General features: G+C 42.8%; 1 protein-coding gene across 1 annotated transcript in view; it reads right to left on the bottom strand.

Moving 5' to 3' along the window:
• CREB5 (cAMP responsive element binding protein 5) overlaps window positions 1-13,729 on the bottom strand; it is a 388,727-nt gene extending 374,998 nt beyond the window's left edge. The window contains exon 1 of the mRNA XM_035021403.1: window positions 10,212-13,729. Coding sequence (XP_034877294.1) covers window positions 10,212-10,214 — 3 coding nt within the window. The 5' untranslated portion in view covers window positions 10,215-13,729. The remainder of the gene's footprint in view (window positions 1-10,211) is intronic.
• Window positions 13,730-14,834: the final 1,105 nt, after the last annotated feature.

Genomic DNA, 14,834 nt, shown 5'->3' with positions numbered 1-14,834 from the left:
TTGTAGAACTGCTTATTCAGATGTTTTGCCCATTTTTAACTGGGTTATTTGTTATTTATTAGGATATGTTTTTAAAACACAGAATTTTGTACTCTGTGCTTTCATTGTGTAAAACAGAGGTAGCACATAGGCATAAATTATTCACAACTAGAAAAGCTGAATTTTTTTTCCCTGCATTGAAACATCTATGTTCAACTGTGTGTGTGTCTGTCTGTCTGTCTGTCTGTGTGTATGTTGTGTATGGAAACTGGTGGCTATTGTCCTTTTGAGTAAATATTATCACATCAAAACAATGATTGTTAAGCCTGGCAGGGTGACAAACTAATTGTATTTAATTCTTTGTTCTTGAGGTTAAAAGTTGGTGTTGCCCTTTCAGCACTGCTCATTCATAAACTCTGAAGACAAATTCAAGGCCAAACCAAGGACAATGTCCATATTAGCAAATTCATTAATCAGTGCAATATGTATAAATCTATTTTAAGGCATAGTCTTGTTTTGCTGGCTTTGTCCATACCTGGTAATGTGTGTACCCCCATCTCTGAAGACTTGTTCCAAGTTTCACTGGGGGTCCATCATAAGTTTATTTTTAACACCTGCTAAAAAATGTCTGGTTATGAGCCGCTTCACTCCCAATCTTCCAGCTCCTGTGGGATCCCACTACTATGTGCCCTGGGTGCTATCTTCTTGAAAGCTTACCTACTGCTATGGGTTGAATCATGTCCCTCCCCCCAAATCTCCAGTACCCTAAAATGTGACCTTATTTGGAGATAAAATCTTTACAGATAGTCAAGTTAAAATGAGGTCCTTAGAGTGGGTCCTAATCCAATATGACTGGTGTCCTTATAAAAAGGGGAAATATGCACACAGAGGCACACACAGAAGGAAGACAATGCGAAGAGACACAAAAAGAAGACATCCACCTACGAGCCAAACAGAGAGACTCAGAACGATTTCCCCTCTCAGCCCTCAAAAGGAACCATTCCACCTCGACTTTGGAATTCTAGCCTCCAAAACCATGAGAAAATAAATTTCTGCCAGCCACGCAGTCCATGGCGCTTTGTTAACAGCGGCCGGAGGAAGCGAACGCACTTAGCCGTGCACTAGACCCTGCTGAGAGCCTCAGCTGTGCTTGCTTTGGGAGGCGGGGGCCTCTCCCTCTGGGGGTTACTTTCTGACAGAAATTACCAAAACTGCACTGCCTGTAACCCAGAGGCTGCACCCCAGTTTTTAGTTACAGTTGCTCTCTGAGTTTCTGTTTACACTTCTCTGTTCTCATTCAAGGATTCAGACACATGCCCATGGGCACTAGGCCAGAAACCCTCCATTCCTCTACCACCACAAAGGACAATCTGGCCTTCCGTACTGGGTCAAACTTTTCCTGCCAGGCTCCCTCTCCCTTTAGAATGAGTAAGGCCCTCTTCCTTTCCCTCATCTTCCAGGAATCAATAACCTAGTCATATTGATCCGTTTTTATTTTTTAATCTGGCACCATTGTAGCCAAGCCACCATGACATCTTGCCTGGACAAACCACACTAGCCCCCTGATGGGGCTTGCTGCCTCCAGACTTGCACCCCAACAATATTCTGTGGCACTGACCTATTTGGTGTCTCTCCTACTGGTAAGTTCTGGGAGGCAAGGGACTGTGTCTGGCTTTGATCATGTGTCCCTAGTACCTGGCACATAATAGGTGCTCAGTAAATATCCAATAAAGGAAGGGAGAAAGGGAAAGAGAGAGGGAGGGAAGAAGGAAGTAAGGGAGGGAGGGAGGGAAGTGTGGACTTATATTCCCTTTTATAAACTACAGGTCTATCTTTTCTCATTTGAACATATCAGTTGAGCATATCCTTGCACTAAGGCAATCAAGTCAATACAAATAGACATGTTCAAATAATGCCAAATGGTGTGTTTTTCAAATTAAGTGATACAGCTTTCTATACACAGGGCCCATCAAGATCCAAGCCAGTCTCCAGAAAAAGAAGGCATTCAGTGCTGTGTGCCTAGCTGTTGTCCTCCCTGGATTATCCTATGGGTCAGAATCACCTTACACACCTGTCACCTCTCCTCATTGACCAGAAATGCACAAGTCCTCTTTAGATTTTTGCTCTTGCCATTAAGATACTAAAGCTGTTATACCTAAGTTTGAATAAGTTGTCTATGCATTCTATTGCTCCACCTGGGGAATGGGTACATGCAAACCTTATATCCCTCCTTTTTTAAAAATTATGTTAAAATACACATAACATGAATTTAACTATGTTAACCATTTTTAAATGTATGGTTTAGTAGTGTGAAGTATATTCACACTGTTGTGCAACCAATCTCCAGAATCCCCTATTTTTTAAACAAACATTAAAAAACTAAAACCATATAAAGGAATATAAGACTTCTAAGGAGAATTACTAAAATATCTGCTAGATGTTAAATAAAAATAAAGCATCCCATTGACAACCTTCCTTTTAAAGATACTATAGTTTTTGTGCTTTAGGGAAAAAAAAGAAGCACATTTCCTGGAAAGCATAAAAATGATTCGGGTTAAAGGGTTAACCTCTCTGGTTTTTTTTTTTTTTAATTTTACTTATTTATTTGACACAGAGAGAGACAGCGAGAGAGGGAACACAAGCAGGGGGAGTGGGAGAGGGAGAAGCAGGCTTCCCGCGGAGCAGGGAGCCCGATGCGGGGCTTGATCCCAGGACCCTGAGATCATGACCTGAGCCGAAGGCAGACGCTTAACGACTGAGCCACCCAGGCGCCCCACCTCTCTGTCTTAAGAATGTCCCTACCAAAAGGCATGCCAAATAATTACATGTAATTTTTTTTTATCCCTGATTTTTGCAAGTGCTCCTAAGGCACATAAAAAAAAAAAAAGTGTATCTTTGCCAGTGCTGCCTCCATCCAATGAGCAGACATCACTGTTTTGTTTTGTTTTTTAATGTTTTGAATGATTTGGAGATTAGCATGGGTACTTAACAAAAAGTACAACTTCAAATACATGTTGCTTCATGGTGCCAAAACTGTGCACCATCATCTTTGATGACGTCCACCAGCACGGCACTGAGAATGGTGGTTGTTAGTTATCTGGCTTTGCAAAGCTGGAAGATGAAATTGTAAACAATGTGTGCTTAAACAGGCCATATTAGAAAAGAAGAGTGTCTTAAATATGGTTTCAACTTTTTTTAAATCTAGCAATATCTTTTAATCAACAATGTGTGTATCTAAATCAATGTGACAAATAGAAACTTGCTCAAAAGAAGGACAATTCATCCATCGGCATCTAAAAAAGATAATAATCACATTTGCAAATATATATGCTAGTCACATCCAGGCCCTCACTGGCCGAGGTTTTTATTTATATACAAGCTTAACCACCATAACCACATATATGCGTGGATACTAAAATTACTTTAACTTTAGTATAGTGCTTAGAAAAAGAGCCAAACTAATCCGTCCCTGGCACTGGTCACAGATTGCATTATTAATCATGGCTTGTAGCTCACACAAGGAAGACCCAGAGGTGCAGACAGAAACTGCACATAACTAAATCCAACCCTAGTCATGATTAGGAGAAAACAAAATACTCAAAAGCAGATGACTCCAAGCCAAGTATGAAGAGAGTACATCGGTAAAACAAGACCTAAAATGTTTTCCTGAAGATAATTCAGGAGCTCTCTATCTTGCTCCATGAATGAATACCCCAAACCCTTTACTTTCAATCCCTAAAAGAGTTGAACAACTTACATCTTTAATCTCATTTTCTTTCTACCAAGTCCTCAACAGTCAATCACAAAGTAGCCTTAGAGAAAGTTTCCCTAGATACCACTAAAAACACAGGTTTGTCTCCATGCAACTTTCAGAATAGATCCCATGTGAAGAGGCTGATGGACCCAGATGTATTTGTTCATCAATCCAGGTACATGTAGCCTGGAGCTGGGAAGCAAGAGATATTAGCAGAGAAATCATTTAAGTGCAAATAATGCATGCAAAAGCAACAGAAAAAATGTTATTTGTAGGTTCAAAGACAAAACACAATCGTACACACAATTGTAAAATCCCCACCTGGAAACCACCCAGAGTAGTGCTTATCTTTAGGCACTGATAAATGGTAAACACCCTTCTAATTAGTGAACACGATGCTTTGACTTGTCAATCCCTGTTTCTTCTAATAAATGGAGGTTAAAATTTTTTCCAAGGAATAACATGACAGAAAACACAAATGTATTCACCACAAAATGTAGAGAAATGTGCCATTCTGTACCTAAAAATGGTTGTAAGTCATCTTTAGAAAGCACATGGCCACATGTACTTGGAAACAGACCGCTATGCAGGGGATGAGAGAGGTTCGGGGTGAAATGACTCACAAATTCGGGAATGCAGAGGCTTTCAGCAGCACGAAGTCACAAGAGACCATCCTCGAGGTCTCTCCTCCCCTCCACAAACAACACTGTTTGTTGACTTGGAAAGAAGATGGTGAGGAGTTTGGAAATCATTGTTTTTAATTTTTGGTTCTTTGCATCCTTGTAGTGAAGGCACAAACTGGCATATTGTTGAAAATGTATTAAAGGAGCACATTCTGGTGTGCGTTGAGAAATACTGATTCTTCTAATATTTTACAGGATGACAAGGAGAATAAACACTTTAAGTCGAGGAGCTATAACTAACATCCTGATGTGAGCAAAGGGCAAGTCTGTTCTCTGCAATGACACAAAGCTTGTTAAAAGCTTAGAGAGAAACACAAGGGGATCCAGCTGTCTTAAATGCAGTAAGATCTCTCCCTCCAAAAAGAGCTAAAGGTAAGTAGTACCTAGGGCAAAGATAAGTAAACTGGCAAAATAACCGAAATGTGGCGCTCTTGACCTTTTCCAAAATGGAGGGTTTCTAAGAGGCTGCATTCAAACCAAATCGAATGTTAAGATTTGGGGGGAAGCAAACCATTTAAAATATTTGAAACTCATACAAAGCAGGGTTCATCTGTGGCACAAAGAGCTGTCTTCTAAATCATTCAATCTGTGCATTTTAATGTTTATTGATTATATTTCCGTAAATATGTTTTGTAGTGTGCCGCATGCCTATGACAACCACTTGCTGCTCTTGAACTCTGAATGCCTTCCTGCAATCCCTTTCCGTTAATAGATCATAGAATGTTAGACCAGGGGCGTCTGGGTGGCTCAGTCAGTTAAGCGTCTGCCTTCGGCTCAGGTCGTGATCCCAGGGTCCTGGGATGGAGCCCCGCATCGGGCTCCCTGCTCAGCGGGAAGTCTGCTTCTCCCTCTCCCTCTGCCTGCTGCTCTGCCTACTTGTGCTCGCTCTCTCTCTGTCAAGTAAATAAATAAAATCTTTAAAAAAAAAAAAAAGAAGACTGCTAGAGCAGAAGATACCATAGAGATCAGTTAGAAATGCAGTTCTCAAACCTGGCTATATTTTATAGACACTTTTGGAGCTTTTAAAAATACAAAGACCAAAAAATAAAAATAAAAAATAAAAATAAATAAAAAAAATAAATACAAAGACCCAGGTCCCCACCCCAAACCAATCAAATCGGAATTGGGTGTGGGGAGGAGGTATCCGTACTTTTTACAAACTCCACAGGTGGTTCCACTGGGCTGTCAGGATTAAGAACCACTGAAACAGAGTGTAGATTTGCATTGCCTGACACCACTGTCACTTGGCCGACATGTGGCTACAGAGCACTTGAAATGTGACTGGCCTGAACCGAGACCTGTAACTCAGGTTAACTGTAAACTACACACCAGCTTTCAAAGATTTAGGACCGCCAACAAAAAAAAATCACAAAGTACCTCCTCAACATTTTTATATTGATTATATGTTGAAATGATACTATTGCAAATACACTGGGTTAAATAACATATGTTATTAAAATTAACTGTTTCTTTTTACCTCCTTATAGTGTGGCTACTAGAACATTTATAATTACATAGGGGGCTTGCATTTATGGCTCCCACTGTCGGACAGTGCTGGTCAAGACGAACACTCTTTTATCACACACAAAGAAACTGAGGCAAAGAAGCATAATGAGTTGAAGGCAGCGCTTTGGGGATTCCCTCTTCCAGTCTTAGTCTTTTCCCACGGCCATGAACCACATGGTTTTGCAGAGCTACGGCAGAGCTTGGGGATGCCATCAGTTGGATTTCAAACTTTTCTCTCTTTTGTCTTGCTAATTATTTCTTCTACGATTGGATATTAAAATCTATTTTCCCTTATGGAAAAATGTCCCCTCTCTTGTTAAGCACACACTTGTGATTTGTTATTGTAGGGTTACTCGTGAAAGCAGAGTAACCAGAATGGATGCTTAAAAATAAATCTAGAAAAACATCAGTATAAGGGAAATGCAGAGAATGGATAAAGAAAACCATTAAGACTTTTAAGTTCTAGCTTGTGTTTTACCATGTTGTAGTTTAGTAAATAACCTCAGAGACTCTCCGCATCCTGAGAGCCATCTTCAGCACAGTCCCTGCTCAGAATTTAGAAGTTCGAGAATTGAGAATGCTGTCCTTCCTCCCAGAAGGCAGTGTTTTTCTGGACAATGCTGTCATTTCAGGAAGGCAGATCAAGCTCTTCATGATGGCCTGCCACATCACGCCTCGCCACCCTGGTGGAAACAGATTTTATCCTCAATGCCTTCTACCCTCCGGCGCAAGGATTAGTACCTGGTCATTCAGAGGCCAAAGAGCATCATTGCTTACTTAGAGAAGGAGATCTTGTTTTGATAAAAATAAAAGGGTCCTACCAAATCTGGCAAATGGAGATAAAATGTATTTCTTCTTATAATCAGCTAATTCAAACAAAAACAAAGATGTTTTTTGTTGCATGTGGTTTTCCCCCTTGGGAAGCCAGCAGGGAGAGATGTGCATAAAATTGGCTGAAATGTGTTGTAGTTGAGGAATCATGCAACACAGGGGCTCCTCAGTGTAATAAGAGAATAAAAGAGACCTGAATTCTGATATAAAGTGTTCACGCAAAGAGCTGGAAAGGAAACCTATGGATCAAGCCAAATAAAAAATACAGTAGATGCATTCAAGATTTCTACTGAGATATTCTTGTTCCCCATCCTAAATACAGCATAACCAAAATGTCATCTTAAATCAAATGTGTGGTGCTCTGGAGCCCCCTATGTGCATGCATGATTTCTATTAGCTATGATTAGTCAACTTTTGCCAGCCAAACCTCAAAGACCATACTTCTAGACTCAACTCACTTCTGATGTAGTAACATTCACCTCCAAACACTCTCGTATACACCGACCTAGATAGATAATATACCAGAGACAGATTCTGGGCTTTAAAAGTACATCTGCCAGAATGAAAATAGCACTTGTTGCTCTATTCGACACAAAGAAAGATGATTTACTTTAACTTTAAATAATTTTTCAGATCCCTTCTTCAAAGGTGATTAAGAAAACAAAAGTAACAAAAGTTACTGCCTTATCCTACGGGGTTTTTTAGAACATCTTTAAGTTCTGCCTGGTTTTTAGTCTCAAATGAAATCTGGAGGGTGCTGTTTTACAGGGCATGTCTAATAATAATGGTGAAGAATAAGAAGAATGGCTTTCCAATAAGGAGGTCAACATGAAAAAAATTAGCATTATGAATATATCAGAATATACAGAATAGAAACTACAGTTTTATGGTCAGGGGATTCATTCAAAAGATCTGATAAAAATGGTCTTTGAAAGGTTAGTGATCAAAAGGCTTGAAAAGAGCAAAGCATCCAAAGCCATGGGTTATGTTTCATTCACGACCATTTATGGCAGCCTGGCTCATGGAAAGAGAACCTGACCTGGAGGCCGGGACCTGGCTTTTCGGCTCCATTTGGCACTCTAGCTGTGGGCCTTGGTGAGCCAGGGGACACAACCAGGCCTTGGGTTCTCCTCTGCAAAGTGACAAGGTTGGTCTATCAATGAGAAGACCTCCCCAGCTCCAGCTCTGCATACGCTATAGCAAGCCTTTCTATCTCGCCATCAGAATCCCTGGTCCAAAAGGAATTCTTCCTCTCCAAAATTAGTTCAAGCCAAATGCCAATATGGTAGTTTTCAATCCTTGTTAATTTTAGGGTAGAGATTAAAAATGTAAACCTTGAGGAAACAGAAGGAAGCAACTAAAATATGTGTTTTTAAAGTGTTAAATTGATTCTGATCTATTTCTCAGAAAATATAAATGAGCAATAGAGTGAGCTTGACAGAAAGAAATACAGAAATGCCAACGTAACATCTTATACATTCCAAAATTTATCCAAACTCTGTAAGTTTGATTTTCAAAGATCCAGAGTCTCAATATGAGCTTCAAAAATTTCACTCTTGTTTCTGGCATACTGTTATCAATACCTGAAAATTTGTAAAAGCCTTCTCATTCTTTGTTCTCTTATGTTAAATCCATGATTTGCGATTCCCAACAATGGAATACTAATGGATCCTCAAAATCACTAATTGCCCATTTTTCCCTAATTACAAAATATAAGAACTTTTTAGTGAAAACATTAAACATGATGTCATTTTTAAAGTGTAAGAGTTTCTATTTAAAGCAATGCCACAAAACAGATAGCTTATTTAGTTTACAAATAGCAATACAAAAAGGTTCTTTAAGTCTGTTTAGCATATCTGAAAGTGATTCTTTCTCACATTTAAATGTTTGAGGCTACTGCCCCCCAGTTCATTACCTTATCTCAGTTGCATAATTTTCGTAAAGAGCATTCAGAGAGATAGTACTAGATATATATTTTTAAACACTAATTTATAAAAAGCATTGGTAGATTCCCATAACACAGCTGGTAGTGAAACTGGACAAGATAATGAATTGACTGAGATCATTGCTCCATCTTCATCCAAGAAAGCTGCCTCTAAAAAAAGATCTTAAATTGCTGTAGAAATCCAATTTGTAAGAAGCAAAAGAAGCGTATAGATGGGAAACACCAGCCATGATCACATTAATTTTGTGACTAACAGCACTGCTTTGAAGTGAAGAAGAAGGGAAAAAAAAAAAAGATGACAAACATAATAAGTCCACTCAAATCCCCAATTTTAATCTAACAACACAATCAGAAGAAAACCAGCTACAAACACAAAGTTCACGTCTTGAGGATACAGCAAACATCACCTTCCCACAAAACAATTTTCAGCTTAATAAGAAACAAACTCCAAGGCTAAGGAAATACTATGGAAAGTGATGCGTCATTGCTAAAAGGCAAATTATAGTAAGAAATCAGGAGACCAGGAACTTGACATTGGTACCAACAGCCATGGAAAGTCCACGATCGATTGGTTTTGAATCCGCAGGTGTGGGAAACTGACAAATAGTTGCATGAAAATCTTCAACCTACGGTAATTGAAAAGCTATACAGGAAAAGTCTCTCTGGCAAACAACCATTCAATTAACCTCCTATTCAAATCAAAGCTGCAATGTCAGAGATGGGTCCATGTTTTTGTGGGAATGTTCTAATAAACTATCTACTTATGTAGAAACTATATAAGGTCACAACTGACTTCTTATTGACAGGCAGTTTATGGATATCAGCAATTTACATTCAAAAACAGCTTGAAGATATTATCAATTGAGCAAACATGTTTACCCTCAGTAAAGTTGAAAAATACAAGTTGTTACAAATCAGTCAGGATTTTAAAATAACAGATCTGTATAAAACGACGCAAAGGAAAATGAGGACATTTATAGGGAGGCACCAGTGAGTTCTATTATTGTTTTCTTTTTAAGTTTTAAAACTAAAGTAATAGCTGATATTCAATCAACAGCATCCTACTTCAGGGGAATACATATAGAGGTCTGGATGTGGAGAATTTTTTTTGTTTGTTTTATTTTCATTTTTAGCTTTCTTTTTAAAAAATGCCTTCCTTATTAAAACTTAAGTACTTATTAAAGTGATTCATGAAGGCCTGTGGAAAAAGGAATTCTTACCTGACACATTATTTAACATGCCTCATAGCTCCCCCCCTGCAGTTCACACGCCCATGAACATTATTTTACCCAGGAAATAATGGTCTTATTCACACACACACACACACACACACACATACACCTTCCACACAAAATGCTACCAAGTCCCAGGAAACTGACAAAGGCAACATTAAAATTCGGTATGCAATAAGAATTCCATTTCTGAATTCTATCTATGAAAACATAAGATCAGCCTCATTTAACCAACTGCAAAGTTCCTTTCTGCTTCATAAGCATAAGAAACATTATCTTACCATTATTTGTAGAATAAAATCAGCAATGTGTTGCTTCCTGCAGTCACCAAATCAAGTTTTTTTCTTCCTTTCTTTCTAGTAACTTCTTTTTCACCAGCAAGATTAGGAAGAAAATAAATCTTTGAGTATTTGCTTCAGAATTTCAGACCACAAGATTGTGAAACTAGCTCTTAGTTTAAAAAAAAAAAAAAGAACAGGTCTGGTAATTTACAATCACTTCTGCAACCCAGAGGTACCTCTCCTGGACTCCGGTACCTCCTTTCCTCCCTCATTCACTAAGTTTCTTTTACTAATGAGACTAATTTTTCCAGTAGCCTTGAACTCCCCAGATTTAACTGACATGGAAAATGTGACTAAAAACTTGTAGAACTGTCTAGCCTCCAACCCTACACAGAATCAACTTTGTTGGAAGTGTGGAAGAACACCTCGCAAGCAGCTACTTGCTCGTTGAGACTCCTGCACCAAAACAGCACAGAACACCAAAGAACAGTGCGCCATCTAGCTAGCAAGTTGCACTCTCCGTTGTAGAAGGGGGGACACCTTCAAACCCTGGGAGTTAAGAACTTGTCAGGGTTCAGTTGCTCTGAAGGTCCAATTGTTTATTTAAATAAAAAAAAATATCGCTACTGAGATAATCCACATCGAGTGGATATGGGAAAATTTAGGTTATAATGGCACTACAAACTTTTACATCTAACTTTGATTTACAAGATAAAAGCAAGTTTTAAATTAAAAGGGCTTTCTGTTAATAGAGCTTATTATTCTGAAGACGGGGAATGATTTTCTTCGAAAGTTGTCCCTGGGTGCATGCCTATTATCTTTGCTTTCCCCCTTCCACTAATGAGCATTTATCTAAAGAGCCTGTTAATCCTCTGATGTGTGCTTCTGGTCAGAGGTAACAGTTTGAATAAAACCACTAATCACTGATCACTAAATCACTGATCATTAATCACACTCTCCAGTGCTGGTGACCCGGGCCATTTTTTCCTTTAGGTCTATGCATCACAAACAAGAAGTTTAACATTTTAGATGCACATGCATTCTGCAGGGGTTATACTATTTCATCTCTAGATGTGAATAAATAATAAATACTGCCACAAACTTGGGGAAGGATGTCAATTAGACCCCAGACAGAAGTTTCACAAATGCCTACTCGACAGTATGGCTGTCTCACTTGGAAGAAAGTGGATCTGATTATAACAAAACATGTGTTCTTCACGAAATTCCCACATACTCAGAATATAAATGTTCCTTAATTTAGCTTCCGCCAACTTCAAATCAGAGAGCACCCAAATCCTCTGCCCCACTCAATCCAAAACTCTGTCAATAGATTTTTTATTTGATTTCTGCTGCACACACACACCCTCCTCCCACTAAGAGCTCTTCTTACTTTTATCCCTTAAACACATCACACACAGTGTTTTTACTGCAACTGTCAGATAGGCAGATTCTGACTCAATTCTAGGACTTAAGTATTCAACTTTCTCTTTAAATATAGAAACTTAAGATTAAGAGAAAGAAATACATACACCAATTTATTGTAATGTGTTTGGGTTCAACGACTCACATTCCCTCACTTTGCAAATGAAACGTTGAGTCTTGATTCTTTTGGCTATATTTGATTTAATCAGCATCCTCACTTCTTCCCTCTTCCGCTAAACGGTTGGAGAAGGCGCTAGGTAAAATTCAGTACTTTGTTTGCAGTGGGTGTGTTGCTTTCCTAAGTCACCACAGGGACACAGTATTATCGTAAGGACTCTAAACGTGTCCTGCGATGCCTTTTCTATCAGGACTGAGCATTTTCGCCCTGGAGTAGAGGGCTCGCTGGTGCCTCTCTTAAATAATAGAAAAGGGCAGATTGTGTGTGCCTTGATCAGGTACCGTGCTCCGCTCAGACACCAGAAGCTCATACGCACACCCTGGGGACAGTGACCGCCCTAGGGAAAGCAATAAAAGGCGGAGGCGGGGCCAGAGTGATAACGGTGTGGGCGGGAGAGGGGGTAGAGAAGAGGGGTACGGGGAGGAGAGGGCAATAAAGATGCCCAGGGATCGGGTGATTGTACGAGTATGTTAGGGGTGGGATGGAAAGCAGAGTTGCTTTGTCAGCATTTCTAAACCCCGAACTCTTGAGTATCTGAAGCTGTTAATCAAACACTTACTGGCCTGCAGAATGACGTAATGGACCTGTATCCAGCCTTTATTCCTTGACACATGTCAGAGAAGGAGGGAAAAATAAAAATCAAACACACCCTGAGGACTCTGACAACGCAAAATACAAGCAATCCACTCCAGTTCCTGGCCTTGAACAAGCATCAAGTGGGGGCGGCACCCGTTCAGGCAAAGTTGGGGAGGGGGTGGGCGAGGTCTGAGGCTTTCTCTACCGGATACTCCCTCCCCCCGGAAATAATTCTATGGCAAAGAAGAAGTGGGATGCAGTTGCCGGGAGAAAACGTGTCCTTGGTTCCTTCGCGCGTCTTGCCCCTCTACGAACTTCGTGAAAAGTTTAAGCGGTTGCGTGGTCAATCTGCCGGAGAGGAAGGCTCCGCCGCCGGGTCCTGGGAACTGCCACCGCGCTGCCGCGGCAAAAGCGGGAGCTGTCATTTGGGGCAGCGGCGGGGAAGAGGTAATGATGCCAGTGAGAACCGGACGGAGGCAGGAGACGGCTGCAGGAGTGAAAGCGAACAGAGCCACGCCACTCTCGAGCTTTCTGCGCCTGGAGCGAAAGCCGAGTGCCCTTCAAGGGCCACGTCCCCTCCCCGGGCGCGCGCGCCCACCAGCTGCGGCGGGCAGCGCTGCGGGAGAGGTGGCAGCGGCAGGCTCGGCACCGGGAGGGAGCGAGCCCCCCGCGCGCGCCCGCCCGCCCGCCCCTAGGTGACCCGGCGTCCTCGCCGCGCCCGCTGGAAGTTTGCAAACTTTCTCCGGGGGTTCCGCCACATCACGGGGAAGTTGGGGACGCGGGGGGAGGTTCCTGGCTCGCCGTCTCCGCTGCCACCGCCGCTGCCGCCGCTTGACCGCACTTCTGGAGGGTTCCGCACCTTGCCAGGTCTCTGGAGGCAAACACACACCCCCGATTCATAACTGTTCCCCGTATCAGGGAAACACACGCGCGCTCCCACACACGCACCACGCCGGGGAGGACACGGCGCTCGCTCCACGTTAGCATCCCTCCAGTCGCACGGCGCGGCGGCCACCGAGACGCGCTCCGGAACGGACACGGCGTGGGGTCTCTGGAGTGGCCTCAGGACACAGCAGAATTCCACAGTCCACCAGCATTTGGGGCCGGACTTCCCTCTGGTCCGCCAAAGTGTTTACAAACACAGATCACCCTCCAAAAAAATGCATCGCATCTTCCCTACTCCTTGTCCTGTGACCTGCCCACTGGACCAAGTAATCTCGCGGCTGCTGCCGAGAACCAACCCCTGCAAACCAAGTACGCTCCCGAGATGGCTCCCGCGGCAAGTGCAACAAAAGTAGCTAAATGCAAAGGCCCCAGAAGTGGCCGAGCCGTATTTTTAGGAACTTACCAAACAAGTGTGGAGAAGGCAAGAGCCGAGCCCGGGTGAAGGGACCACGTTGGACTGAGCAAAGATTACAATACATTCTATTTAGAGTGCATTACATCACCCCCCCGGTGACGTCACGTGGGATTCCTGAACTTCTAAATCATTGCGGTCCGCCAGGGAGGGAGAGGAGGGGCGGGGCCGCCGCGCGGAGGGGGCGGACCCCGCCCCGGCCCCGCCCCGGCCCCGCCCCAAGAGCGGACCCTGATGCACCCGCCGGAGAGCGGCGGCCGCGGCGGCGACCGCGCAAGCAACAGCTTGTAGAGCCCAGCGCCGTGTGACACGGCTCCCTGACATTAGTGGTGTGAGTCAGCTTGGAAACAATCCTCCCGGTTCAGACAGGACCACGGAGGAGGTACGGACACCGGCTCTCCTCCGAGCAAGGCCTGGTAGCGTTTGAAAGGTGTGGGGATGGAGACATGGGGTAGGGGGCTAAGGGGGTGCTAAAGGGTGCGGGATGAGACTTACTGCAAACAGAAATGCAAGACGCTCCCCCCTTCCCCCACCAGCAGATGTCCAGCTCCAATTCGCCTGCGACAGTCGTGACCTCATTAGAGTGTTCCCTGAATCTTGCCTTCCCAGAATACTCACTCATACCCCTTTTCACCATCCCCTACCCCACCTCACCTCCACGGGAATAACTTCTTTACTGTGCACTCTCACATGGAATACACAGCCCCCACCTTTTCCAAGACCCCTGCTTCATGCGTCTGAGAAGCTGGAGGGGAGTTTCTCCAGGACGCGAAAGGTGAATCACAGCTAGAGCCAAGTGATGAGCCTGATTTAGACTCAGCGTCAGAGCCGGAAGGGCCCTTGGCGATCACTTCCAGAGCCTCCTCTGTGACTCGCCCAAGCTCACAGGCTGGCAAGTGGCAGAGCCAGAGCCAAAATGCAGGATCCGGGAGCCTGGTCTGCAGTATCTTCCTGACAGCTCTGTGAGAGAAGGAGCCTGGGGTTTTCAGCTTCCGCCAGTCACCATTCCCGTCCCCGGTTTAATTTCCATTCGGATTTCTCCTTGTGAGCAGGACTCAAAGGGAAGGCATAGGCTAAATTCCCGCCCATC

This window comes from Mirounga leonina, unplaced genomic scaffold (genome assembly GCF_011800145.1).
Source record: "Mirounga leonina isolate KUSES-001 unplaced genomic scaffold, KU_Mleo_1.0 Mir_174, whole genome shotgun sequence".
Taxonomy (NCBI): Eukaryota; Metazoa; Chordata; class Mammalia; order Carnivora; family Phocidae; genus Mirounga; species Mirounga leonina.
Note: the sequence above shows the minus strand (reverse complement) of the source record. Positions and strands in the feature narration are given on the sequence as shown.